This window comes from Theropithecus gelada, chromosome 9, assembly GCF_003255815.1.
Source record: "Theropithecus gelada isolate Dixy chromosome 9, Tgel_1.0, whole genome shotgun sequence".
Taxonomy (NCBI): Eukaryota; Metazoa; Chordata; class Mammalia; order Primates; family Cercopithecidae; genus Theropithecus; species Theropithecus gelada.
This window is the reverse complement of record NC_037677.1, coordinates 100,062,151-100,090,038: the sequence shown is the minus strand read 5'-3', so window position 1 is coordinate 100,090,038 and position 27,888 is coordinate 100,062,151. Positions and strand designations below refer to the sequence as shown.

Below are 27,888 nucleotides of genomic sequence, written 5' to 3'. Positions count from 1 at the left end.
GTGTCTGAGCCTGCCCTCTCCCACCTCTCCCTCCCTCCCTCCCACACCCACAGAAGGCTGGTCCCTAGCAGGTGCTAGTGCTGGAGGTGGAGGCGGCTGCAGAGGGAGAGAAGCCCAGGAGGGAGGGGCACAATCCTGGCTGAACGCACAGGATTGGTCAATCTGCACCCTCCTGGCCAGCACCTGACTAAAGATTCCTCAAAGCGACAGTGACCTCAGCCTCTGCTCTGAGCTCTGCTGGTCCCAGCCAGGAGCGCCTGAGTCATGAGGTGGGCACCCAGTGGGCAGGGTGGGCAGCAGGGGCCCTCTCGGAGGCAGCGGTGAGTTGGGAAGAAGAGGCCAGGCCCCGCAGGGGGCACGATGGACAAGTTCCGGATGATCTTCCAGTTCCTGCAGTCCAACCAGGAGTCCTTCATGAACGGCATCTGCGGCATCATGGCCCTGGCCAGTGCCCAGATGTACTCGGCCTTTGACTTTAACTGCCCCTGCCTGCCGGGCTACAATGCGGCCTACAGCGCGGGCATCCTGCTGGCGCCACCCCTGGTGCTCTTCCTGCTTGGCCTGGTCATGAACAACAACGTGTCCATGCTGGCCGAAGAGTGGAAGCGGCCGCCGGGCCGCCGGGCCAAGGACCCCGCTGTGTTGCGCTACATGTTCTGCTCCATGGCCCAGCGCGCCCTCATCGCGCCCATCGTCTGGGTGGCCGTCACACTGCTTGACGGCAAATGCTTCCTCTGTGCCTTCTGCACTGCCGTGCCAGTGACCGCACTGGGCAATGGCAGCCTGGCACCCGGTCTACCTGCCCCTGAGCTTGCCCGCCTGCTGGCCCGGGTGCCCTGCCCTGAGATCTACGATGGCGACTGGCTGCTGGCCCGAGAGGTGGCTGTGCGCTATCTCCGCTGCATCTCCCAGGTGAGGGGGCCGCGTGGCCTCAGGCTGGGTCTCACTGGCAGATCAAGGTCCCTCTGGGAGGGCCCTATCCCCCTACCTCTCAAAATGGGGCCTCTGCTCAGGTGGAGCTCCGAGGTGTGGGGGGCATCTTCCCAACTGAGGCTGAAGGCACAGCCATGCGTGTGCCCTCAGCCCAGGGCCATCCGGAGAACGTGCTTTGGCTCTCTCTGTCCAGAGGCTTCTGGTGAGTGGGCCTGACCCCTGTCCTGAGGTCCCCAGAGTGGACCTGCATCCCCATCCTGATCTCTGAGCTTGGAAGCTGGAGGAATTTGCATCCTTTCCCTCTTCCGGGCCTCGGCAGTGGTGAGGCCAGTGGGTGGCTAAGCCATTTGGGTACATTTCCCTGGCAAATGCCCCCATCTGGTGCGTCCCTGCTGGGGAGTGGGAGCTAAGGACCAAGGTGTCCTGGAAGGGGGTGCGTGGATGAGAGAGAGGCCCTGTTGGGATGTGACGGAAAGACAGGTTGGAGAGCCCATTGACAGGTCAACCAGAGCGAGGGTCCTCCCCAGCCCTGCTCCCACATCCTCTGCCCCTCCACGCTCACCCATCCAAGCCTCTATGGCCTTCTCCAACCCAGTCAGTGCTGTGTGGGGAGGACCACCCAGGCAGCCCAACCCCACAGCTGGCAGACCAGGTGCTGTCAGGGCGAGGGGCTGGGACCAGCCTGCCCTGCAAGGGCTGGAGAAACGTGCACACTCTACCCTGGCAAGTCCAGACACTCCTGGCTTCCCGCTGTAGCAGGGGCCTCTCTCCTGGGAGGCCTCCATCACCACCCAGATGGCCCTGGTGAACGTCACGCTCTGAGCATCCAGACTGAACTCTACTTCCCTCTCCTCCCAAACCTGTGCCTCCTCTCCTGTGGGCACTCATCCCATCGTCCCCAGCCTCAAGGCCTTGGCAGCTGTCCCTCCACCTGACCTTTAAGCCACCACATCATAAGCTGAGTGGGCCCCAGAGGGTGCAGGCTGCCTGGCCTATACACGTTTCATTTGGCCTTCAGAGACTGAATTCTAGATCCAACTTTAGAATTCGTTGGCATGTTCTGAAAACCAGAATGGGCCAGGTACGATGTGGCTCATGTCTGTAATCCCAGCACTTTGGGAGGCCAAGGCAAGAAGATCGCTAGAGCCCAGGAGTTCAAGACCAGCCTGGGGAATATAGTGAGATCCTGTCTCCAAAAAAAAAGAAAAACATTAACCAGGCTTGGTGGCACATGCCTGTAGTCCCAGCTACTCAGGAAGCTGAAGTGGGAGGATTGCTTGAGCCTGGGAGGTCAAGGCTGCAGTGAACTGTAATTGTGCCACTGCACTCTGGCCTGGGTAACAGAGCAAGACCTGTCTCAAAACAAAACAAAACAAAACAACAAAGTATATAAAATTAAAATAAAAATCAGAATTTTTCACATAAAAATCAGATTTTCAAGTTGGAAATCCAGAAGATCCAGCCCGCATGTACTCCTGGAACAGCCTGGGGTGCCCCCAGCCTGTACACACGCTCAGTGGCTCCCCACCCTGTCTGCTCTGTCATGACTTGCCCAGCCCCATGATAGGCATCTGGGCTTGCCCTCAGCCCCAGTCCTGATCTGCCCAAATGCTTCTCTGTGCGGCTGGGGCCTGACCCTGAAGCGTGGGCTGGGGAGCGTCCTGCCCCGTGCCCTGCAGTGAGCTGACAGAGCAGAGTGGAACCAAGTGCAGGGTGCTCTTCAGCGCAGAGTTTGAGTTCTTGCCTGATTTGCCTCCATGACCCCTGAAGGCCCAGCTCGGAACCGACACAGAGGAGGTGCTCGCTTGTCACTGGTGACAATACCAGGAGCCAAAGGAGAGGTTCAGGACTCAGAGGAAAATGGGCCACTATGGCCTGGTGAGATCAAGGAAGGCTTCCTGAAAGAAGAGGCACAGTAAGTGAGGGCCTATTGGCACAACAGTAATGGTTAATAGTCACTGAGCACTGGGTACCAGGCACTGAGCTAAGCTTATCACATTCAGTCCTCACAACACTCTGAGATAGGTGCTACCACCAGCTGCATTTTATAGGTGTGGAAACTGAGGCACGGAGAAGTTGAGTGCTTTGCTCCTGGTCAACTAGTAAGTGGTGGAGACAGCATTCAAACCAAGCAGCCTAACTCCAGGGTCTGCCCACTTAACTCCTGGACCCTGTGGGTGCCCCGCCAGCATGGCAGGTGCTTTACCCACATGATCTTCTTTCCATGAGGTGCACCTATCGCCATTATTCCCATTTCTATGCCCGTTTTACAGATGAGGAAATGGAGGCCAAGAGGCAAGCTCACTTGCCCAATTTGTGCTCTTTGAGCTAGAAGTGCTGGCATAGAGAGTGCTTTGGGAGTCTGAACAGGCTCGGAGGCCCAAGGACAGTGCCCCGTGACTCTCTCTTGTCTCCCCACAGGCGCTGGGCTGGTCTTTCGTGCTGCTGACCACACTGCTGGCATTCGTGGTGCGCTCTGTGCGGCCCTGCTTCACGCAGGTCGCCTTCCTCAAGAGCAAGTACTGGTCCCACTATATCGACATCGAGCGCAAGCTCTTCGACGAGACGTGCACGGAGCACGCCAAGGCCTTCGCCAAGGTCTGCATCCAGCAGTTCTTCGAGGCCATGAACCATGACCTGGAGCTGGGTCACACCCACGGGACACTGGCCACGGCCCCTGCTTCCGCGGCTGCCCCCACAGCCCCCGATGGTGCGGAGGAGGAAAGGGAGAAGCTGCGTGGCATCACGGATCAAGGCACCATGAACAGGCTACTCACAAGCTGGCACAAATGCAAACCACCTCTGCAGCTGGGCAGGGAGGAGCCACCGCTGATGGGCAACGGCTGGGCTGGGAGCGGGCCCCGGCCTCTGCGCAAGGAGGTGGCCACCTACTTTAGCAAAGTATGAGGCGTGGCCAGCTGAAGAGGCAGGAATGGGGATCTGAGCCCACAGCCTCTCCCACCCCCAAACCAGGTGGAAAAATGAAGGGTTTCAGTACTGGGCAGTAGTCCCCTAGGCAGATCCACACTCCCTAGCACTCGCCTGCCCATCGGAGGCAGGACATTTGGAACTGCAAGAGGATTTGATACCTTCAACTGTGACACTGCCCTGGATGGCCCTAGGGCAGTGGGCCCATGAGCAGTATTAGTCTAAAGGGGTCGGAACTGTCATAGCGGGTACAGGGACCGATGGCTCCCCTCTGCCCATCCCTTCCCAGGCTGATGTTCACCGTCTCCTCCCAGGTTTGACAGACATCCCTGCCCTTGGGTTCATTCTCTTCTGTGGCTTTTCGAGGCCTCTCTTCCTTTACGCTCAGGGCTCGGGGAGTGGGAATCATCCCAGCGTCTCATGAAGTGGGAGCCCTCTGATTTGGGCAAGTATGTCCTAGGTGAGACTGTGTGGGCCGGGGTGGGTCCATAAGGACATGGCACATAGCCCACCTGGGGTGACAGGCGATGAGACAAGATGTCAGAAGCTAGGTTCACATGGAAGAGGCCAGAGTGTGTGGTCACCATGGGGGTCACGTGACAATTGTCCCGGTGGACTGAGTGTTTATTCAGCACCAAGCACAAAAGTCCTCCTGTAGAGGGGTCTTTGAAAACCACCCTAATACCCCCCTCACATCCAGGTCTCAGGGGGAAATCAGACCATCCCCAAGGCTTGAGAAGTTAGACACAGAAGCTGAAGTCTCTCCATTTTTCTTAAAGACCCACCTCTTGGGGATGAAGTTCTAAGAGGCTAAGAGGAGTTCCAAGGCTGTAGCCCAGGTGGGATGAGCGGGGAGGACAGCAGCATTAAACAGAAAGCAGCTCAGATTCCAGAGTGAGACAGAATTGGGTCAAATGCTGTCTCTACCACTCACAAACACTGTCCCTGGGCCAGCTGCATCAATGCCTGTGCCTTAGTTTCTTCATCTATACAATGAGGATGAGCCCCACCCGCCCCCATCATGGGGTTGCTATGTGTAAAAGCAAATGGCACATGGTAGGCACCCAGCACAGGGTGGCTAATGTATTTGTTGATTTCTGAACCCAGGGACTTCTGTCCTCCTCCCCTGGGCAGGGATGAGAGATAGTAACACAAATACTCAAGCTTCCATCTTGTTGAGGAGGAAGAAACAGAGGTACAGATAGGTTTCTCAGCACCGCCCTCAGCTCTGAGACATAAGTCCCAAGCATCTAAGAATTGATTTTGATCTTGGCATGATTCCATCCTTTTTTATCCATCCTTCCCTCTATTCCCACTTCTGGGGTCCAGTTTCCCTCCTCTTAATTCTTTGGGAGGAGCTGCTCAGATCTTCATGGGCCAAGGTGGGCTGGGAGGGCCCTTCCAGGAGGTAGGAGTTGGTCTGGGCCCTAAAGTCAGGGAGGATTAGGATGAGCAAAAACAAGGTGCATCTTGGTGGATGAGGGCGCTTCCAGTGTGAAGAGAAGGTCCGGAGGTATCAGGAGGTACGAATGTGAAGGACAGCAAAGCTTTGGGTCAGGCACACGTGGGTTCAAATGCCAGCACTGTAGGACTCGTGGCAAGTCACCCAGCCACTCTAAGCCTCAGTGTGTCTGTCTATAAAATGGATATTAGAAGACCTGCTTGGCCGGGCGTGGTGGCTCATGCCTGTAATCCCAGCACTTGGGAGGCCAAGGAGGGAGGATCACTTGAGACTGGGAGTTGGAGACCAGCCTGGGCAACATAGCAAGACTCTGACTCTATATTATTATTATAATAATAATAAGAAGAAGAAGAAGAAAAAAAAGTCTTCTTTTTCAGACCCGGGCTCAGCGCGGGTCTGATGACACCCTCCCCTGACCCTTGCGGGGTCTCCTTCTGTAGCTTTTGCCCCGCGAGGGTCAAGTATGTGGGGTGCTCTTGAAACTGTCATGGGGGGAAGGTCTAGGTCAGATTTATAACTTTTTTTTTTTTTTTTGAGACGGAGTCTTGCTCTGTGGCCCAGGCTGGAATACAGTGGCCGGATCTCAGCTCACTGCAAGCTCCTCCTCCCGGGTTCACGCCATTCTCCTGCCTCAGCCTCCCAAGTAGCTGGGACTACAGGCGCCCGCCACCTCGTCCGGCTAGTTTTTTTGTATTTTTTAGTAGAGACGGGGTTTCACCGTGTTAGCCAGGATGGTCTCGATCTCCTGACCTCGTGATCCGCCCGTCTCCTCCTCCCAAAGTGCTGGGATTACAGGCTTGAGCCACCGCGCCCGGCCTTTTTTAAAATAAAAAAAAAAATTTTTTTTAAAGACCTGCTTTTCAGGATTGTGGTGAGGATAAAGGAAGATAACTTTTAGGGAAGGATCTGGGACTGTGTTTAGCACATGCTGGGATCTGAAACAAGCAAATAAACAAGCAAGCAAACCCCAGTACCTTTTCTTTCCTTCTTCCTACATATGGTTAAGCCCAGCTTAGGGAGGCCAGCGGGTCACTCAGCAGCTCCACCATGATGGAACCACGTGCACTGCAGAGCTGACAGGTGTCGGAGGTCCTCTCCCTCCGTGCTAAGGGTCATCTAGCTTGTCCATAGACTCTCTTCTGCAGCATTCCTGACCCGTGACGCTTCAGCCCGCATCTTGACCACTTTTAGATACAGGCTGGGCAGCTCTGATTAGTACAAAGGGCTTCCTTCAGAAACCTGCCTCCTTGTAACTTCCACCCACCAGTTGAAGCTCTGCCTGCAGGCCCCGGAGAATCTCTAGGTTCCTGAATTCAACCCTCAGCCCTCCAGGGATCCGAAGCAGGTCCCGGGGAGTTAGCTGACTATGGGTCAAAGAGCCAGCACTGGGGATGGCTTGTCCAGTCAATGATCCGACCGCTCTGAGAGAGAAGGGCCAGAAGAGGGTGGGGCCCTGGCCCTGAGCATCCTGCAGGGCTCAGCGAGGGTCTGACGGCACCCTCCCCTGACCCTTGCGTGGTCTCCTTCCGTAGCTTCTGCCCCGCGGGGGGTCAAGTACGTGCGGTGCTCTTGAAACTGTCATGGGGGAAGGTCTAGGTCAGATCTCCCCAGTGCCTCCACACCCCCACGTGGCCCTCCCGACTGGTCCCACTGGTGTGGAGCCCGGCTGGGTCCGGGTCTGGGCCGAGGGCGGAGAGCCAGCACCGCCCAGGGAGCGCGAGCAGCGGGTCGGTGGGACGCGCTGCAGCTGCAGAACAGGCACCTCAACTTCCTCTGGGCTCTTCTCCTCTCGCGCCGCCCGCGCTCGGGGCCCGCCCTCCTCTGCCTGGTGGCGCCGGGAGGCTGTTTTTCCACTCACTGGCGCGCAGACTCCATCCCACTGTTTTCTTCTCTCTTTTCTGGAGTTAGATTAGTCTGAAGCCGCCACCAGCCCCAGGCCCCCGTGCAGAAGAAAAGCAGGAGGGAGTGGCAGAGGCTGCCGCTGCCCTGCGCCTTCCTCCCGGAGGCCACTTGGAGAGTCCAGCCCCGCGGAGGCCATGGCCACAAGTGCCCACAGCTGGCCCCAGGTAAGGAAGAGGCCCTCCCTGGGGTGTGCCAGCTGTCAGGGGAGCATGGTGGAGCCGGTCCCACGCTGCCCAGAGGGAGAGAGGCCCCTAGCTGAGGTTCCCTCCACCCGGTTGAACAGGGAGCAGTCCTCCCCTCCCGGAGCCGCCAGTCTCCTGTCGTCACTGATGTTGGAGGAGGTCCCACTAGGGGTCTGGATGTGACCCATCCTTGGTCTGGGGGCAGTGGTCTCACAGGACGACCTGACCCATCCTCTGCTCACCACCCACCCTGTGCAGGTATCTTGTACCCCAGTTTGAGCCAGTTTATGAACCCAGAGCCTCCACAGGGAGCTAATTAGAAGCCTAGAAGCCAAGAAGGGAAAAGGATGGGGCAGAGGGGACTGACTTTAACCCATTCTTCCCCAGCAGTGACGCAAACTGCCTTTCCCAGGAAGTTAGACTGGAAGCTCCAGGCTGTGAAGTGGGGGAAGAATCAGACTCCTCCTCCTCCTCTTCCTTCTGTTTTTGCTCCTGGTCCTCCTCCTCCAGCTTCTCCTTTTCTTGGAGCCCACGTGGCCACATGGCTCTGCCTGATCCCATCTGGCAGCCTTCCTTGGCAGGGACGGAAGGGCTGATCTAGAAGGGGTGATCCCTCCATGAAGCATGGAAGGGAACAGGGCCAGGTCCCTCCCTGTCTGCCGTTCACCCCATCCCTCTACTCCCTGGCTTCCTCTGACCTGGGGAGTTTTGTTTTTCACCCTCCAGATGGGGAGGATATGGGGCCACACCCTGGCCTGTCTCTCAGGCTTGTGTGGGTGGAGGCTAGGAAGGGAGCTGGGCTAAACTTCGCTGTTGCCCGAGGCCATGGCCACTTCCCGGCAGGTTGCCAGCGTCGCTGCAGCCCAGACCAAGGCAGAATAATCTCCAGATGAGCTGGTGGCACCGCTGAGCCTTTGCTCTTACCAGGGCTTCCTGTTGCTGGCAGGCAGGGTGGAGCGGGGCTGCTGGGAGGCTGCTGGATAGGAGAGGGGGTCACGGCTGCGGAAGAGGAGGTTCTTCGGGACACTCGCGGATGGACACGGCAAGATCAGTAGGAGACAGAAAAAAAGAGGGTTCACTTAGCACAGAATCACCCTTGTCCACTTCCCAAGTCTCCTTAGGTTGTGGTTAGAGGTCCTGCTGGGGCACCTCTGTATTTGTTTGGCCTCAGCAAGGCACTTTATCCTCTTCAGGTCTCAGTTCCCTGAGCTTTGCGGGCAGGAGAATCGTCCCCCACCCCAAAGACAAGATAGGGTGGGAGAGATGGAGAGTTTCACACAGAGCACAATCAGGCATCTTTTATTCTTTCCTTTCCCTCCAACATCCCTAGGAAAGAGCAAGGGTCAGGACGATTTATTCTCTTTTCACTGATGAGGAAACTGAGGCCCAGAGAAAAGTCATGAAGCGTGATCAGACCCTGAGGTCTCCAAAAAGATAAGGTCCTTGCGAACTCCAGGGATTCTGGCGTCTTGCCATGCCCACCCCAGCCCACACGGCAGGATCCTGTCCAAGTCCCTTATCCACCCGGACACTCACTCTAGCTTTTACACCCTCAAGGCTGAGGCCCTGAGGACACGCCGCGGATCCAAGGAGTCCGTGGCCCCTCCGCTAATGTGTGCCACCTGGATTCCCACAGGGAAAGCCAGTCAGTGCCACACATGCACTAGCACCATGGGCCACCCCCAAGCCCTACCCCAAGAGAAGCTCATGGTGGCAAAAAGAACCTAAGCATTTGAGGCAGGTCAGCCAAGCTTGAATCTCAGTCTGCCTCTCATCTGTGACCCTGGCGAGTCACTCGTCCTCGGGAAGCCTTCACTTTCCTTAGGGCAAGGCGGGCACACAGCTCGACGTGGGACTGTGAGGATGGGAAATGAGGAGTGCCAAGTGCCCTGGAGAAACTCAATGAACAGTGGCAACTGTCACTTCCCAGGGCCCTGTACTCCTTCCTTTCTCCCCAGCCTGGCCACACTAGCGTCTTCTTCAACTCCCGGTTTTCAGAGGGAAACACTTATCAGTCATCTGCTCCACAGGAAACACCAGGTCAACCACAGTTGGGGATAAAATAGCACAACCACACCCTGCCGTCCGGCGTCTCCCAGCCTGCGCCCCTTCCTAGTACCACCAGCAACTGTCAATCCCGTCTCCTCCTGCCTCCTCTCCTGCAATCCACCCCGCCACGACCGTCACCATGGCAGCCCTGATCGCAGAGAACTTCCGCTTCCTGTCACTCTTCTTCAAGAGCAAGGATGTGATGATTTTTAACGGGCTAGTGGCACTGGGCACGGTGGGCAGCCAGGAGCTGTTCTCTGTGGTGGCCTTCCACTGCCCCTGCTCGCCGGCCCGGAACTACCTGTACGGGCTGGCGGCCATTGGCGTGCCCGCCCTGGTGCTCTTTATCATTGGTGTCATCCTCAACAACCACACCTGGAACCTTGTGGCCGAATGCCAGCACCGGAGGACCAAGAACTGCTCTGCTGCCCCCACCTTCCTCCTCCTAAGCTCCATCCTGGGCCGTGCGGCTGTGGCCCCTGTCACCTGGTCTGTCATCTCCCTGCTGCGTGGTGAGGCTTATGTCTGTGCTCTCAGCGAGTTCGTGGACCCTTCCTCACTCACGGCCAGGGAAGAGCACTTCCCATCAGCCCACGCTACCGAAATCCTGGCCAGGTTCCCCTGCAAGGAGAACCCTGACAACCTGTCAGACTTCCGGGAGGAGGTCAGCCGCAGGCTCAGGTATGAGTCCCAGGTAAGGAGCTGTGCAAAGGGAAGGTCCTCTTCCCTAGTGGTGGCTGGTGGGAGGTCCGGGGATGGCCTAGTGCTAAAACTGGAGTTGGTCCTCAGGGGCTGAGGTCTGTGGGAAAGCACTAGGTATCAGGGCTGGTTAACAGGTGCGTGGTGGGGCAAGGGCTATTTCCAGATACAAATAAGAGTTTAATCAATTTTTTTTTTTTTTACTGTAAATCTCACTTGTATATGACCAAATTAGTTTTAAACATTAAAGGAACATTCTTCTGGCTCAGTCTGGGCCTTAATTCCAATCACAGATAAGCCCCTTACCCCAGCCAGATTGAGCGTGGACCCCCGCAAGCCACCCCAGAAACATCTGTGATGGGCCCTTGACAGTGGAGTGTGGCTGGCTCTGGAGATGAACACATTGCTATCCCAGGAAGGGCCCAGTCCAAGCACTGAGTCAGCCTCAAGTGTTGCTGACTTAAGGGGAGTCCCTTGGGTCAGGATGGAGTGTTGAGTCAGGAGATGCAGTTGCTGTCCTGAGCCTTAGCTGGGCTCTGAAGGAGAGGAGGTTGGTCAAGGGACAGAAGGCAAGGGAAGAGAACTGGGGAGTAGCAGAAAATCTCAGCTGCAAGGGTCAACTTAGAGAAGCAGGGGGTGAGGGAGAGATAGGAAGGAGAACAGGTTTCTTTTCTTTTCTTTCTTTTTTTTTGAGATGGAGTCTCATTGTTGTCGCCAGGCTAGAGAGCAGTGGTGCGATCTCAGCTCACCGCAACCTCCGTCTTCCGGGTTCAAGCAATTCTGCCTCAGCCTCCCGAGTAGCTGGGATTACAGGCACGCAGCCACCATGCCCAGCTAATTTTTGTATTTTTAGTAGAGACGGGGTTTTGCCATGTTGGCCAGGCTGGTCTCAAACTCCTGACCTCAAGGGAGCACAGGTTTTCTAAAAGGTTTCTTCTCTGGGTAAATAAGATATAAACAGAGGCCAGGCGCAGTGGCTCACACCTGTAATCCCAGCACTTTGGGAGGCCAAGGCGAGTGACCACTGGAGGTCAGGAGTTCGAGACCAGCCTGGCCAATATGGTAAAACCCTGTCTCTACTAAAAATGGAAAAATTAGCCAGGCGTGGTGGCAGGCACCTGTAATCTCAGTTACTTGGGAGGCTGAGGCCGGAGAATTGCTCGAACCCGGGAGGTGGCGGCTGCAGTGAGCCGAGATCACGCCACTGTACTGCAGCCTGGGCAACAAAGCAAGACTCCATCTCAAAAAAAAAAAAAAAAAGAAAAAGAAACATAAAGAGAGAAAAGGTTGGAGACAGCACCAGAGCTGGAAGATGGTAGACAAAGAAATGATACTTATTTGATGCTGATCAAATGCCCCCAGGTCTCTGTACAGGAGCAAATGGTGAAATAAGGATGACCTTGCCTGTCCTTGCCCTCCAAGTGTTTCAGACAAGCACGTGTGACCTCCAAACAAGGCAGATGGTGATGAAAGGAACCAGGCCACGGGGGATTCAGGGAAGGCACACGTGCTCCCAGAGGGGCCTTTGAAGGCTTCCCAGAGGAGGCATCTGAGCTGAGCCTGGCAGGTTGAGCTGGGTTTTGATGGCATGAGATGATGGCAGGGGAAGGAGGTGCTCTTAAGGTAGCAGGGGTGGCAGCAGAAAACAGGCTAAGTCTAAGAGCAACTACAGCTTGAGTTAAAGGGGGTAAGCAAGCGATGGAATCACAGCCACAAGGACCTGCTTCCCTTATACAAGCGGAACTTGCTCCTTTTCCATTTGCTCTGGGGGGTAGGGCTCAGGCAGTTCCTTGCCCCTCCTGAACTGTGCCCATTCTCTGGCCAGCTCTTTGGGTGGCTGCTCATTGGCGTGGTGGCCATCCTGGTGTTCCTGACCAAATGCCTCAAGCATTACTGCTCACCACTCAGTTACCGCCAGGAGGCCTACTGGGCGCAGTACCGCGCCAATGAGGACCAGCTGTTCCAGCGCACGGCCGAGGTGCACTCTCGGGTGCTGGCTGCCAACAATGTGCGCCGCTTCTTTGGCTTCGTGGCGCTCAACAAGGATGATGAGGAGCTGGTTGCCAACTTCCCAGTGGAAGGCACGCAGCCGCGGCCACAGTGGAATGCCATCACCGGTGTCTACTTGTACCGTGAGAACCAGGGCCTCCCACTCTACAGCCGCCTGCACAAGTGGGCCCAGGGTCTGGCAGGCAACGGCGCGGCCCCTGACAACGTAGAGATGGCCCTGCTCGCCTCCTAAGGAGCTGCTTCTCATGCTCTTTGTAAATGGCACTACTTGGTCCCAAACTGAACCCCACTGCTTGCTCACATCCGTTATCAGAAGAGGATTTTTTAAAAACCGTTTTGGCCAGGAAAAAGGACCACAAGGCAATCTGTGGTGTGGAGAGACCCAGTAGACAATGGAAGCCCCAGCCAGCAGGGCCAGGTGACCGTGAAGCTCACCAGTGGGCTCCTTTATGGTACTTTGCGCAGTTAACGTGTCTAGCTGCAAAGATGTGCCTAACGCAGCAGTGCACCACTGGGAAGCGGCCTCCAGTGCAGCCTCTGGCCTTATTTTATATATTTAAATTTTTGATAAAGCTTTTCTTACTAAAAGGAGTAGTCTGGTGTCTGCGTGATTGAATGGGCACGCCACAGCAGGCTGATGGTCATGGGGCCAGGCCCAAATCCTATGCCGTGTTAGGGAAGGGGGCAGGACTAAAATGGCCCACAGGGTGGCAGCGGTGCAGGGAGTGCCAGGGGTTCAACACAGGGGAAGGCCCTGGGGCTGATGCTCTCTTTGCAGTTGGGTTCCATTATCTGATTTGGTGTGGGGAACAGATGAAGCCTGGCCTATCTCAGAAGGAAACACAGTCTGAAATTTCATGAGTCAGAAGATTCCGTGCTCAGTGGGCAGGCCCAGAACTAGCTCTTGTAACCTAGTGCTCATGCCCAAGAAGCAGGCCAGCCCCAGCTTCTCCTTCCTCCCATCCCTGCCCGCCACCCCCACCACCTCTAAAACCTTTGGATGCTCTCCCTTGGCCCTGTCTGGCTTCCTGGCATATGACTCAGTCATTTCCCACGGAAAAGCTCTCAAGACACTTAAAGCTCTGCCAGAGAAAACTTTTAATTCCCTCAGGACCAAGCCAAAAAAGAACTGGCTTCAACAACTAGCTAGGTCTGTGCTGGCCTCCAAGACCTTGAATAGCCCACATATGGAGAGGTTAGGTAATGTGGCCATGGTGGGCGTGGCATGAGATATCATCAGTTCACGCCAACACCCGTGGCTTTCCTCAGCAGCCCAGGTTTCTCCATTTTCTCCTCTGGGCTCTGAATATGTCCTCCTGTCCCAGACTCACAGCCTCCACTAAAGGGCAGAAGGTACCAGTGGGGCTGAGGCTGAAGGAACACCCAGAGACTCCAAGATAGGAGGGGAGGGCCACTCCCTGGAGCCTACTGACCCCCTCTGGCTGGACTGACAGCCTGCCAGGGACAAAGCAGGATCCTGACCACAAGACCCCCGGGAGTAGCCCCTCCACTCTTGCTCCCCAGAGGACTCCCCTGGAAGAGGGACCCTCAGCTTTTCTGGGAATCCAGGGGCCTGCTGCCCGCAATCCCCAAGCGGCCTCAGATAAGGAAAAAGATAACAAGTTGGTACTGAAAATAAAGCAAGCAAAGAGGAATTAAAAACAATCTCAAATTCCTTTTCATCCTGACAGGATTCCCCCAAGGGTGCTGCAGAAAAAGCAGCATTTAAATAGCGTCCTGAAGCAACAGTCTTCCAAGTGCCCAGGCACTCGAGATGGAGCCGGGCTGGCCCACTGCTGACAGTGTCCAGCGGAGCCGGCCTGCCACTAGTCCTCCAGCACTGAGCTCTTGGCCTCCACATACTCCAGGGCCTTGGCCTTGACTGCCTGCACATCCTTCTCTGTGCCATGCTGCTTCTCGTAGTCCAGGTAGCGCTTGAAGAAGAACTTCATTCTCTTGGGGGCCAAGCTCAGATGAATGACCCGCTCAAAGATGTCCCTGTTGAGGAAAAGCAGAGCGGCATTTGCCTCTCAGTACCAGGCCACATGCTTCCTGGCGAGCACTCACCCACTTGCTCTCAGCCCTGGAACCAGGACCCTCTCCCATCCAAGACTCCCACTTCTACCATTATCCTTATTAATCCATGATGAATTCCCATGATGCCCCAGGGAGAGGCACTATCACCCTCATCTTCCAGATGAGCAGACGGACACCCAGAGGTAAGGGACTTCCCTGCCTAAAGCCACACAGTGATCAGGACAAAGCTACTGGGATGGGGGACACAACAGTGAGACACATACATAATGAGCTTTTCTAGGAGAAAAGCTCAGCTCACTGAAGGGCTTGGGGGAGGCACCTGTTTTTTGGACCTCAGTCTACTCATCTCTAAACCCTCCCTGTCTTGTGGAGATGCTGGGGTCAAAAGCAAGAGAATGCCTGTGAAAGTGGTCTACAATGAGAGCCAGGAACAGTTAATTATGAGAGAAACTCAAGTCTCTTGACCAGGCTACCTCCTACCAATGCCGGCCTTTGAGGCAGAAAGAAAAGTTGAAGAAGTGAATGTCACTGGGCCTAAGGCATCACGTCAAGCTGGTTTTCTAGATCAAGTAAGAGGGCTGGGATGCTGAGAGCTGCTATGGGACCAGTGCCTACCACGCCCTCCCCTGAGGAACTCGGCCTTGGCCGGCTGCCCCACTCACCGGACGGCCTTCTGGCTGCCGTGCTTGATGGTCATGTCAATGTAGACTGACCAGACATCTGTGCGCTTTGGGTAGGTGCTCAGCGTGTTCTCAAAAATGGCTTTGGCTCGCTCTGCATCCCCCAGCTGAAACTCAAGCTGGGCAAACTTGGCAATGACATCCACATCTGCAGGGAGAGGACGACGGCTCAGAGACCCAACAAGCAGACAGCCCGCCTCACCACAACACCGTGTTCCGCAGGGTCAGCATGAGCCTGCCTCCCTGCTCTTGGGTCCCAAGACCCAGGCTGTGACAAGAGGGACAAAGCCCCAAAAGGAAGGTGGGGTGGGTTTGGGGCCAAATACACAGATGGGCACTGCAGATACACCACTCTCTGGGCACAGAAGAGGTGGGGGATCCCAAGGGCAATAGAACTAGTGCTAACTGCATTTTGTTCCTCCATCTTTTGGAGCCTGACATTTGAAATGTAACATGCACTGTTATGCTCAGAGGCACAGAATTGACAGGCAAGAAGAAAGCCCTCATAAGGCTGTCCTGACTTAGAATAAGCAATGCCAGGGCCAATCCCTACTCCGATCTTGGAGTGCTCATGGGCTTAGGAGCTGGGAATGAGCACTCACGCTCCTTGCTGGGCAGGCACTCCAGGGCTCGCTGCAGCACGCGGTGACTGGCCCCAGCCTGGCTCCTCCGCAGAAGGAAGGCACCGTATTTGATCCACACAGCTTTCTCCTGCCGGAAACGCTTCAGCATCCGGTTGTAGAGTTCACCAGCTTCCTGTGGGAAAAGACAAGGCATGCTAAGGAGAGTGTGATATTACAGAGGGGACAAGACAGACGAGCAGCAACACTCACAAGAAGCTAGACTTGGGGCTCCCAGACACACTCTCAAGGCCTAATGCTACAGACCTGAGAGGAGCGGGAGGGAGGCTCAGAGAAGGGCACAGTGGACAGGAGAGTCCCTGCTGATCCACACCCACAGGAGGGCGGTCCTAGCCTAGGAGAACATGAGAATGACAAGCGGGAGGGAGAGACGCCAGAGCGGATGCTGGGCCGGGACGTCCCCTTCTGTCTGTGGTGCCCTGCCAGCAGCCCAAGGCAGACACACCAGGGGTCCACTGCCCCTTTGCTTCCAAAGCCACTCTCCCTCACCTTGACCCCGCAGGCCTGAAGAAGAGGTGAGGGAAATGACTTCTCTTACTTGGAAGATGGGGAAATTGGGGCCCCGATGTTCGGTGGCAAGCCCAGAGCAGGACTGGACCCAGAACCCCAGGGGCTCTTCCCTGAGACTGTGGCCCCTGGGACTCCCAGGAGTTCATGTGTGGCCCAGCCTCCTACCTGGAATTTCTCTGACTTGGCATAGATGTCAGCCAGGTGGAGAAAGACTTTGAGAGGCTCATTGTACTGCACGGCTCGCTCGAAGACCTTGGTCAGGGACTCCTGAGAGCCATACATGTTCTCCAGGTTCAGCAGAGCCACCCACACGTTCAGCTTCTCCTGCTCCTCTCTGGAGGGAGAGCAGTCAGCACATGAGCTCCACAAAAGACCAGTGAGCCTCCCGCCCCATCCAGGGAGACCCAGGAACCATCTCCCCCTCCCAGGCTCTGTGTCCTCAGATTCTACCCCAAATGTAGACTCTTAAAAGGCTGTGTCCCCACCACAGCTCCCACAGTATTAGGAACCCCTGCTCCCACCCCAATGGCTGGGTCTGAGGCTCTCCTGGATTCTGCCTCCATTCCTGGAAAGGATGCCCACCAGATCCCAAACAGGCCTGAGGTTTGGGCTGGACGCAGTGTCCTGGATCTGATTCTCTCTTCAAACTAAGAGGATGAAGCAAAGGACTGCCTTCCCTCTTCATCAGACCTCAAAAACTCCCTCTCTGTTTGGAAAACCACCTACAGGGATCTCCCCCAGGTATGTAGTGAGCTCTTTTCTTACTGTGCTTCTGCTCAAACTGGTTCCCTCATATAAGTGTACAGACTCTTGCGAAGGTTAACCTTAGCAGTTTCAGAGAAGAGGACTATAAAATATAAATGAGTGGATCTGTTTCACAGATGGCCACACCTATGGCAGAAAGCCTGGGGACCCATGGGCCCCTGGTGGCAGCCACCCAAAACGCTGCTGGCCTGCCTAGGAGGAACTACCCCACAGGCTGAGACACCGCCCAGCCCAGAACGTGCGGAGACACAGTGTTCCCTGGGGCAAAGCTGAGACCTGAAGGAGATGGTCTTAAGGGCCCTCTCGGCCACGGCACGGGCCTTCTCGATCTCCGTGGCCTGCAGGTGGAAAGCCATGTACTGCAGCCACAGAATGGAGCTGTTGGGGGAGCTGAGCACTAGTCGGTCAAAATCATCCGCAGACTCTGGCTGCCGCCCAGGATCCATCAGCGCCTCCTCAATGCGGGACAGCTCCTTCTCTGCCTTCTGCTTCTCCAACTCCCTTTCTTTCTTGCTTTTCTTTTTCTGCTATGGAAGGCAGAAACACAGTGAATCATCTGCTCCTCAAGGCCTAGGGGAGGGCTGTGGTGGAAGCCACGAGCTGGCTGGGCAGCCCAGGGCTCTATATTCTCCCCCTGGCCTGGGAATAGCCGCTGCCCCCTCCCCTACCCACCCAGGAAGACACCCAGCCTAGGAACAGAGCACAAGAGACTGACACCAAGGGGTCCCTGCAAAAAGGACATGCCCTGCAAAATACAGCACCGTGGCTTGGTGTGGCTTCTCATCCTCCTCGCTGTCTGAGCTCTCCGCTAGAGGTGGCAAGGCCGGGGTCAGAGAGTCTAGTCCCACATTCCAAGCGAAGCCTGAGGACAGCTGCAGCCGGGGCACTTCTGCGGGCTTGGTTTGCTTCTCCTGGAGGAACACAGAGGTGCTGAGGAAAGCACCTGGCTTAGGCTGCTCCCTGTTTCCCCGCCCCAGCCCACCTGGAGGAGCACAGACTCCTCACCAAGCCCAGAGACCCTTCCTCTCCTCTCCTCTCCTCCCAGGCCATGCCAGGCCCCAGCCCACTGGGGCAACGTTATAGCAGTGACATAAACGTTTAAGTAAATACATTTGTTTAGGTAACAAAATTTTCACACACACACATGCATATGCATACCCGTATATAAAATAACAATAGAAGCCAGGAGTGGTGGCTCATGCCTGTAACCCTAGCACTTTTAAGAAGCTGAGGTGGCTGATCATTTGAAGTCAGGAGTTCAAGACCAGCCTGGCCAACATGGCGAAATCCCCTCTCTACTAAAAATACAAAAATTAGCCAGGCATGGTGGAGCATACCTGCAGTCTCAGCTACTCGGGAGGCTGAGGCATGAGAATTACTTGAACCCAGGAGGCAGAGGTTGCAGTGAGCTGAGTGCACACCACTGCACTCCAGCCTGGGTGACAGAGCGAGACTCTGTCTCAAAATAATAAAAACAAAAATAACAGTAGAGCTGGGACAGAGATATGACAAGAATTCTGAGGGTGGCAGGGAGGCCCTGCCCAAACAGGTATGAGCCATCCCATACCCAGTCCTCTCAGCCCAGGTATTACTATTCTCATCTTTTGGAGGATACAGGCTCAGAACAACTCAGCCTCCTCTTTATCTGCCCAGCCTCCTAATTTAATTCAGTTCCACCCAATAAACATTCCTTAGAATTTATTTTATGCAACCTTCTCTGGGTAAAAAGGGTCCCTTGTCCTCAAGTTGCTGATGGTCAACGGAGGCAACTGACAGCCCCCACTTTCATATTTTATAGGAAGTGAAGTAAAAGAGGACGAGGCGGAGGACAGCCCAGCTCTTCCCTTGCCTGGAACAGCCTTTCCCCTCCCTGCGACATTGCCCTCACCTTGGGCAGCACATTCGTCTCTTCTGCCTCCTCTTTTCCCTCCCGATAGTACACGTCCATAAGGCTGTCGTCCTCCTCTGACGGGCTGGCTTTCTTTGGCTTCTTGCTCACTCTTTCCTGAGAGGCCAGGTGGAAGAATGCCTGGGAACATCCTCCTGCAGCCCCAGGCGACACCCCCCTCTGCCCCAGCGGGTGCTCTGTCCCCATGCCCTCCCGGCTGTCCCTCCAGGAGGCGGACAGGCAGCCACAGCCCTCCGCAGGACCTCACCTGCTCACTCCCAGACTCCCGGCGCTCCCGCCCGCCCCGCTTCTGCGCCTGTGGCTTCTGGGGTTGTTGCTTCTCCTTGCTGGGCAGCTCCACCTCCTCCTGCCCCTTCTGGTTCTTCTTCTCGTTCCTTTTCTGATTTTTCTTTTCCCCCTTCTGGTCTCTCTCCTCAGCCTCTGTTTTCCTCTCCTCTTGCTTTGGAAGTGGCCCTTCCAGGGAAGCAGAAAGCAAGTCTGGCTTCCCAGTGTCTCCCGGGAGGAAAGACAGCTCTACCAGGTTCTTCTGGTGGTTAAGGCTATGACAGAGCGAGACAGGGGGAGGTGAAGACACCATAAAAAGCAGAGGGCACAGCAGGCGGCCCAGGCCTTCTTCCTCCTGATCAGCCCACGATTCCGGGCCCTGCCCCATCTGCCTTGGGAGTTCATTCAATATTCTCAAGAATGATTTGCACAATTTTTCATGCTTAGTAGAAAAATACAGGGGGTAGATATGATGCCCCCTCCCCCATCCCCAACAACAGGGGCTATGCAGAGATGAGTTACCACCTGTTTTCACAGGCACTGGGGGAGAAGGCTCCAAACAAAGGCCTTTTATTCATCTGAACACCACTATGCAAAAGCCATTGTGTTTAGAGTTCACCCTGAAATCTCCTCCCAGGGCTCCTGGAGAAAGGGGTTTGATTCCCATTACAGAGAGAGCGAGAACGGGAAGGCACCTACCGTAAGACCCTGGCTGTAAGCAGCTTCCCTTCGGGGAGGTGTTTGTTATAAAGCGCTTTCTTGGACGGGCTGTGCTGGGAGACATGTGAGTACCGAGCCAAACCCACAACGGAGGGGCCAAGGCTAAAAGGCAAGAGGCAAGAGTCCTGTGGTCATAAATGCAACAACAGAATTCCAACCAGGCCTCAGGACTTCACTCTCACAGGGACTCAAGTTGTGACAAGGATTTGTGACAGACATAAGTTGCTGGCATTCAGCAGGATAAAGTGGGCTTTGTAAACTAGAAAAAAATCATCAGGCATAATGAAGATATGATTGAGGGCATTTTTTACCCCACATCATGGCATTACAATATATAAATCACAAACTGCTAGGAGAAGAGGAGAAAGTGCAGAAACAGCATGGCAGGGAAAGCTGCAGTATCCGGTGCTTGTAAACATGAGGTGATTTCACAGAATGAATACTTACAAATCATGATCAAACAGTACAACAGAACGTCCACATTTATGTATTTATTTTTAAATTTAAATTTAATTTTTTTAGACACAGGGTATCACTGCCTCTAGGCTGGAGTGCAGTGGCACAATCATAGCTTACTGTAACCTCGAACTTCTGGGCTCCAGCAATCCTCCTGCCTCAGCCTTCCAAGGAGCTGGGACTACAGGCTCATGCTACCACACCTGGTTAATTTTTCAATTTTTTTGTGAGACATGGGGGTCTTGCTTTGTTGCCCAGGCTGGTCTTGAACTCCTGGCCTTCAAAGCAATTCTCTCATCTCGGCCTCTCAAAGCGCTAGGATTACAGGCGTGAGCCACTGTGCCTGGCCCCAGATTTATTTAGAACAGAAATTAGAAATGCCATATTCTTTGTCCAAAACACCAAGTAACTAATAACACTTGTTTTAAAAGTATTAGAAAACTTGGAATTTTAAAAACTAGGGGGGACTCATAAACTCTCCTCCCTTTATATTCCCATCAAAGAAGTTGACTGAGGAACACATGGACCCCAGAGCAAGACAGGCTCAGGGAAGGCACTTGGGTCCGGGTGTAGACCCCCCCTCACTCACCGAAAGAACACACCATGCGGCTGGATGGACCCCACGTAGCCCCTCAGAAGCTGCCCTTCCTTAATATTCCGGATGGAGTTAATCTCTGGATCTTCTACTTTGCTTTTTGTCTCCGGGTTTGTTCTAAAGGAATAAAAGGTTTACATGCGCGTCTTTAACCCCCACTGTCCCATGCCACCCCAATATACCTGCAACCATCATACTTAGTAAATAAGAATATGACTCTGGACCTATCAGTAGGATATAACCTTTAGAGCCCCACTCTACTGTCTCCTAACATCTTGCCAGGCCAGAGGCAGGTACCTGGGAGCCAGCTATATAGAAATGGGGAGAGGCAGACCAAGCCAGAGAGGTCAAACCTAAAGCCTTGGCCTCATTAACATCGATGTCTAACCACAGAGCAAGCTGACCTCAAGCCAACTCCATACATGGCACACTCACCCCTACAATGGAACCCTGGAGGCTAAAGCATCCCCCCTCACCAGGACAACCATCTGCAACCTTGGACACCCACATTTGGGTATCTGACCCTTTCCCTGGGAAACAAGAGCCTGAGCAGACAGGATTCTTACGGCAATCTGAACAGCCTCAGCTTTTCTGGGTAAAAGAGGTTCAGGATAAAAAGTGATGAACAGACAAGGTGGGAAGCCCAAAGTTCCGTGTCAGGTACATGTAGCCTCCCCTCGATCCTGAGTGGGTCTTCCTCCCTTCTTGTTCCAACAACACAGAAACCCACCTGGATGATCGCAGTGACAAAGTCAATACGCTGTCTGCAGTGGACAGGATGTAACACCTGAATGAAGGCAAAAGAGAAGGAAACACTCAATTTTCAGCATCAGTGAACAGCAAAGGGCCTCAGCTTCCTCTCCTCCAGGCTGACCAATAGGCACAAGTGAGGGGACAGGAGACTTTGGTCATGTTTTTTCATTCTGTTGAAAACCTGCTGAGGGACTCTGGACAAGTCACGTCACCTCTGTGGGCTTCAGTTTACTAGTCTATTACATAGAAATAACACGACCCACTCTTCTTGGGGCCAGGTGTAGTGGCTCACACCTGTAATCTCAACACTTTGGGAGGCCAAGGGAGAAGGACTGCTTGAAGCCAGGAGCTCAAGACCAGTCTGGGCAGCAGAGTGAGACCCTGTCTCTACAAAAAATTTTTTTTAAAAAGCCAGGTGTGGTGCCACACACCTGTAGTCCCAGCTACTTGGGAGGCTGAGGACAGAGGATTGTTTGAGCCCAAGAATTTGAGGTTGCAGTGAGCTACGATCACACCACTGCCCTCTAGCCTGGGCAACTGAGTAAGACCCTGAGAAAGAAAGAAAGGGAAGGAGGGTGGGAAGGAGGGAATAAAAGAAAGTCTCACAGAGGCATACGGTATGTCCTTAAAAGAAGAACCAGCTCTGTGTTAGATCCTGAGAACGTTTGATCTCAGCAGAGAGACACACTAACCCCAGGAGAACATGCCCAAGGGATCAGCTAGGTACTACCGCAGACACACAAGAGCAGTTCAGAGGAGGCGGGTTAGCAAGGCTTCCAGGAGGGACAGCAGGGTTGCATCTCTAAACATTTCATCTAAAATGGCAATTAGTAGTCCCAAACCGTAATATACAGAATCTTAGAGGTAGAAAGGATCTCAGCAACAATCCCCAGTCCAAATTTCCCCACGACAGATGTCTGCCTTTGATAACTTGGCATCACAGCCGTCAGAGCGGGACAGGGCCTCAAGGGGCAGTCTACCTTTAGGCAAGGAATTTATCGTAGGCTTGGCCACAATAAAACACATTTAAAACCACAACCTCATTATCTAAACCTCAAGAGAAACCAGACTCTAGGACTCATTCTTTGTCTTCTCCCAGGCCCTGGGCATGTCTGTGCTGTGCAGTGGTTGTCAGTGGTTGAGAATTTAGGCAGGTAGGTGCTGGTGGCTGGGACAGCTGAGACAGGAGAGGGCAGTTATTTTCCAGTCTCTGCCTCCAAGGGCATCTACTCTACTGTCAGTTGACTACTGGATCCAGCTGAAATCTGTCTCCTCAAGTTTAGTTTATTCAGGCTATTAAAACAGTCTTTAAAACTCGAATTGGCTGGGTGCGGTGGCTCACGTCTGTAATCCCAGCACTTTGAGAGACCAAGGCAGGTGGATCATTTGAGCCCAGGAGTTTGAGACCAGCCTGGCCAACATGGTGAAACCCTGTCTCTACTAAAAACAGAAAAATAAGCCAGGTGTGGTGGCACAACGCCTGTAATCCCAGGTACTTGGGTGGCTGAGAATCACTTGAACTCAAGAGGCAGAGGTTGCAGTGAGCCCAGATTGTGCCACTGCACTCCAGCCTGGGTGACAGAGCAAGACTCTGTCTCAAAAAAAAAAAAAGCCCCAGAGCTAAGATTGTGACATTGCACTCCAGCCTGGGCAACACAGAGAGACTCTGTCCAAAAAAAAAAAAAAGAAGCCGGGCGTGGTGGCTCACACCTGTAATCCCAGCACTTTGGGAGGCTGAGACGGGTGGATCACGAGATCAGGAGATCGAGACCATCCTGGCTAACACGGTGAAACCCCATCTCTACTAAAAATGCAAAAAATTAGCCGGGAGTGGTGGTGGGTGCCTCTAGTCCCAGCTACACAGGAGGCTGAGGCAGGAGAATGGCGTGAACCCAGGTGGTGGAGTCTGCAGTGAGCCGAGATTGAGCCACTGCACTCGAGCCTGGGGGACAGAGCAAGACTCTGTCTCAAAAAAAAAAAAAAAAAAAAAAAAAGAAAAAGAAAAAAACAAGAGACCAATTTTTGCTGAACCAATGGCTAAGATACAAATTTAAAATATCCAGTGCCAACAGTGGTATGAGAAATGGACAGTCATATTTACTGTTAGTGGGGACATAAATTAGCACAGTCATTTTGGAGGGCATGTAACCCATCAATTTCACTTCTAGGAATTTATTTACCAAACATACCTGTATTAGTATCCAAATATATGCAAAAGGGCCAGGCACCATGGCTCACGCCTGTAATCCCACCACTTTGGGAGGCCGGGGTGGGCAGATCACCTGAGGTCAGGAGTTCAAGACCAACCTGGCTGACATAGCAAAACCTAGTCTCTATTAAAAGTACAAAAATTAGCCAGGCGTCGTGGCACATGCCTGTAATCCCAGCTATTTGGGAGGCTGAGGCATGAGAATTGCTTGAACTTGGGAGGAGGAGACTGCAGTGACCTGAGATCGCGCCACTGCACTCTAGCCTATGCACTGCAATCTGTCACAGTTAAAAAAAAAAAAAAGACTGTGTCTCGCACCACTGCACTCCAGACTATCTTATGCCACTGCACTCTAGCCAGACTCTGTCTCAATTAAAAAAAAAAACAAAAACCAAATATATGTACAAAGATCCTTCAACATTATTGTCTATCAAAAAACAGTATTGTCTATCAACAGAGAATTGGTCACATAAATTTCAATTAAAAAAACCCCAGAATACTAAACAAACGTTTTAAAATAAGGTAAAAGGACAAAACAGATTTTGATATATTAGCATGGAAAAGGAAAAAAATCCATGATAAACTGCTATGAGAAAAAAACAATATATAAAATGATATTCTATTATTTATATAAAGAAAAACTATATATATGCATTAAAGTCTAGAAAGATAGAAGTCAAAGTACATAATGGCAAAAAGTGGTAGAGAAACAGAGAGGTGACAGAAATTTTCATTTTCTATTTCATAAACCTGTTTTTTCTGATAAAAAGTCATGTATTACAATGACATTTTTTAAAAAAATACACCAATTCCACAGACAGGTGAAAAGAGAAAGAACACCTGGCTCACCTGACAACCTTTTGGGGGACGAAGTCTTCCAGGGGCGTCTCGGAGTAGGAGTCACTCACGTGAAATATACTGACTGTTCCTATCTTCCCAAAGGGGAAGGAGACGGTCAGTCCCTCATTGGGAGTCACCTTCACCACTCGGCCCATGGCCACTTCCCCTTCCTCAAGCTTGTGAGGACCTGGTGGAAGAACCAACCTGATTCAGGGAAGACGAAATGAGCTAAGGGAGGAGCAGGAATGCTGGCCACACACAGGCTGGGGATGGTGGAGGCTGCCCAGACTTGGGGTATCGGGGCTGAATGATCCAGAACCATCTAGACTGAGATCACCCTGTCATGCAGCCAAGAACCCCAGGGCCAAGTGGTAGACAACTCTTTCCCACGGACTTGAGAAAAACACCTGTGTAGGTAAAGGTAACTCAGAGAGTAGCGAAGTAACTGGGCCAGAGCAAAGCCCAAGAGAAGAATTGTTCCAAGAAGGTCCCACACCAGGCTTTCTGAGGATTCCAATACTGAAGGGGTCCTCCAACTTGAGCAAAAGTTGAAAACCCATCCCACCCCTTCCCGCCACTTCCTTTCCCCGACCAGGCACTGTTTCATTCCCACACCTATGAGGGACAGGCATAAGAAGGCCTTGGAGGAATCTGGGCCAACAACGGTGGCCCTCAGGGCCTGGCCAACCCGGAACTTCTTATCTGGATGCTTCAGAACCTGGAAGGATAAGAAAACTCCTGTGAAGCTTGAAGAAAGGCTGTCATTTATCCAAAACCATAGCATTTAAGTCTCCATAGCAAGTATCTCCCAAACCAATCCTTAAATAAGAACAAGGTTCCTTAAACCCACTGTGAACCCATACACCAGACACTGAGCCAAGCTTAGGGGGCTTGGGTCCCCTCTCCAGGGATCTCAAGCACACTGACCTTGAAGCTCAGAGAAGTGAGCAATAAGGGAATTCTCCCCCGGATGTCTGGGGCAATCTCCACCTCAAGCCATTTCTTCACCACATTGTACTGAGGGGAAAAAAGGAACCAGAGTAGGGCAAATACAAATACAAGGTTTCCCGTCATTGAAACTTTCCTAAAACTATAAGGTGGAAAGGGCTCCAATACAATACTTTTCCAAGGAACAGGAATCCACCCTTCCATCCCACTGCCCTTGCCCAACCTCCACTTCTCACCAGCTTCCCTCAGACTCCAGCTCAGAGTCTTTGCCAGCCTAGCAGAATATGCATCTCTCCCAGGGTCTCAGCTGACCAGGAAGCAAGAGAGACTCCAGAGATGACCTCAAGCTGGAGAACCAATCCCACAGACCTCTGTAGCCTCCTCCAAGCTCAGCTGTGTCCAGTGATTGTTAACCATCTCCAGGGGCCAATTTTTTATTTCTAAACCAATTTGGATCCTTCACTATTTCTGCAGTGTCTTGCCCTAAATACGCACTCCAATTTTCTCTTTTTCTTGAGACAGAGTCTCGCTCTGTCTCCTAGGCTGGAGTGCAGTGGTGGCAATCTCGGCTCACTGCAATCTCCACCTCCTGGGTTTCAGTGATTCTTCTGCCTCAGCCTCCAGGGTAGCTGGAATTAGAGGCACGCACACCAGGCACAGCTAATTTTTTGTATTTTTAGCAGAGATGGGGTTTCACCATGGTGGCCAGGCTGGTCTCGAACTCCTGACGTGAAGTGATCCGCTCACCTCGGCCTCCCAAAGGGCTGGGATTACAGGCGTGAGCCACCGCGCCCGGCCATAAATATGTACTCAAATTTTCAAGTCAATTTAACAAATCATTTATCAAGCAGCTTCTGTGTACATGGCATCATAGTGATAAATAAAAGCCAGGACCTGCCTTCAAGGAGATTACAGCCTACAAACAGTAAGTCAAATCAGTATGCAAATAACTGCAACAGCAAGCAACATGTAGGAAGTACAACATGCTACAGTAACTAGTAAAGGGGGAAGGTTATCTGTGCTGAAGCTTGAAGGGCAGTAGACAACCGGAATAGAAGGTACTCCAGATGTAGAAACCAGCACAAATAAAGACAGGAAGGGAAAAAGACAGAGAAGCTTTTCAGAATAACTGCCACATAAGGTGCACGGAGAGTCAGATTATGAAGAGCCTTATCTGCTACGCTAAGGCATCTGGGGCATATGAATGTCTATAGACAATAGGTAACTGAAGGGATCAAGCATCAGTGACGATCATGCTCAGAGATGCTCATCAAAGAGGAATCTGGCAACAATGGAGACGTGTTATTCTTCAAGGTCAAACCCAATCCAGCCGCCTCTCCTATGTTTCAACCAGTACAGGTTGCTTTCTTTCCTTTTTGAACTCCTGTTCCAGATGGGGTTGGAACACATAATCTGGCACCCAATTTCATGTTGTTTTATAGTGCACCTGAACTTCATGAAAAGCATGAATCTAAAATCCAAATTATATACATTTATATTCTAAATCTTGCCCTATATTTTGCTTTCCATTTCTACAATTAATCTACCAATATATTGAATTATGAGCTGCTTGCTAATCGTGTGTAAGCCGTATTTTAGCTCCCTAATTAGACCAGAAGTTCTTTAGTGGCAGAGGCCATGTACTGTCTCCCACAAACCCAGCATGGTAGCACAGACTCAAATGCGTTTCTCTGCTAATGGCTTTTTTCTCCAATGTCATGATCGTTTCTTCTGAAAGAAGAATGACATCTCATTGCCGAGTGGCAAAACTTCTTACCTTCTTTAAGAAGCAAGTAACAGTCTGGCCGGCCTGGTACTGTTTAATCTTCTCCACAGGGCTAACAGAGTGAGTGTTAAGAGCAGTGTGGCCATCCTCCAGCTCACTGTTTGCAGAAAGGAAATGTAAAGAGTAAACCCAGCACTGGATAAGACTTCGAGTTTGAAACCATCTCTCCCAAGTGGCTATGGATTGACTGTACAGGACTCCCCTACTCACACCCACCCTCCAAGGCCGTTTCACTCCTCAAAGGGGAATGTCCACAATACTGGCCCAAGGCTAATCTCTTCCATTTCATTCACCTACTTATGAACAAGCTGCTTTTAAAGAAGGTAGCCCACAATAGCCTTTATAAACTCAGGAAACAAAATTGTTTTACTTCTTTCATAATACTTTGTTGCTTTAGTTTGCAAAACTGCATTCAAAAATTCTCTCACTGAATTTGACAACTGTGTGAGTTCAGCAGGGTAGATATTAAGCCCATTTTATGCTATTAAACCAGTAGTTCAAGTCAGGGCTTCTGACTCAAAATCCAGGGCTCTCTGCCCTATGCTTCCATTAGCATTTTCTTGATTTTCTTTTTTTTTTTTAATAAAAGGAGCATTCATTTTTTTTTCTT

The 27,888-nt window shown here is 52.7% G+C and overlaps 3 protein-coding genes across 5 annotated transcripts in view; 2 read left to right on the top strand and 1 right to left on the bottom strand.

The window, feature by feature from the left end:
- Nucleotides 1-217: 217 nt before the first annotated feature.
- CALHM1 (calcium homeostasis modulator 1) lies at nucleotides 218-5,687 on the top strand. Its single transcript, XM_025397639.1, has 2 exons — nucleotides 218-912; nucleotides 3,355-5,687. Exons 1-2 carry the CDS (start codon nucleotides 361-363, stop codon nucleotides 3,838-3,840), a joined length of 1,038 nt encoding a protein of 345 aa, XP_025253424.1. The 5' UTR covers nucleotides 218-360; the 3' UTR covers nucleotides 3,841-5,687.
- A 1,310-nt stretch (nucleotides 5,688-6,997) lies between these two features.
- CALHM2 (calcium homeostasis modulator family member 2) lies at nucleotides 6,998-12,756 on the top strand. 2 transcript variants are annotated; one of them, XM_025397940.1, is made up of 3 exons: nucleotides 6,998-7,389; nucleotides 9,438-10,150; nucleotides 11,981-12,756. In XM_025397940.1, the coding sequence occupies exons 2-3, from the start codon at nucleotides 9,596-9,598 to the stop codon at nucleotides 12,395-12,397; spliced, it is 972 nt and encodes a 323-aa protein (XP_025253725.1). In that variant the 5' UTR covers nucleotides 6,998-7,389; nucleotides 9,438-9,595; the 3' UTR covers nucleotides 12,398-12,756. The 2 variants fall into 2 exon arrangements, with proteins under 2 accessions (XP_025253725.1, XP_025253727.1); XM_025397942.1 differs by having other exon boundaries at nucleotides 8,738-10,150.
- A 489-nt stretch (nucleotides 12,757-13,245) lies between these two features.
- The window catches only part of PDCD11 (programmed cell death 11), a 52,365-nt gene continuing 37,722 nt past the window's right edge, over nucleotides 13,246-27,888 (bottom strand). The window contains exons 22-36 of one of the 2 annotated variants that reach the window (XM_025397153.1): nucleotides 27,270-27,375; nucleotides 25,472-25,561; nucleotides 25,160-25,262; nucleotides 24,554-24,731; nucleotides 21,473-21,529; nucleotides 20,737-20,859; nucleotides 19,671-19,793; nucleotides 18,955-19,246; nucleotides 18,687-18,803; nucleotides 17,560-17,709; nucleotides 17,075-17,325; nucleotides 16,199-16,367; nucleotides 15,485-15,638; nucleotides 14,865-15,030; nucleotides 13,246-14,163 (exon numbers count right to left, since the gene is read on the bottom strand). In XM_025397153.1, coding sequence (XP_025252938.1) covers nucleotides 13,992-14,163; nucleotides 14,865-15,030; nucleotides 15,485-15,638; nucleotides 16,199-16,367; nucleotides 17,075-17,325; nucleotides 17,560-17,709; nucleotides 18,687-18,803; nucleotides 18,955-19,246; nucleotides 19,671-19,793; nucleotides 20,737-20,859; nucleotides 21,473-21,529; nucleotides 24,554-24,731; nucleotides 25,160-25,262; nucleotides 25,472-25,561; nucleotides 27,270-27,375 — 2,251 coding nt within the window. In that variant the 3' untranslated portion in view covers nucleotides 13,246-13,991. The remainder of the gene's footprint in view (nucleotides 14,164-14,864; nucleotides 15,031-15,484; nucleotides 15,639-16,198; nucleotides 16,368-17,074; nucleotides 17,326-17,559; nucleotides 17,710-18,686; nucleotides 18,804-18,954; nucleotides 19,247-19,670; nucleotides 19,794-20,736; nucleotides 20,860-21,472; nucleotides 21,530-24,553; nucleotides 24,732-25,159; nucleotides 25,263-25,471; nucleotides 25,562-27,269; nucleotides 27,376-27,888) is intronic. The other variant, XM_025397154.1, reaches the window with a different exon arrangement.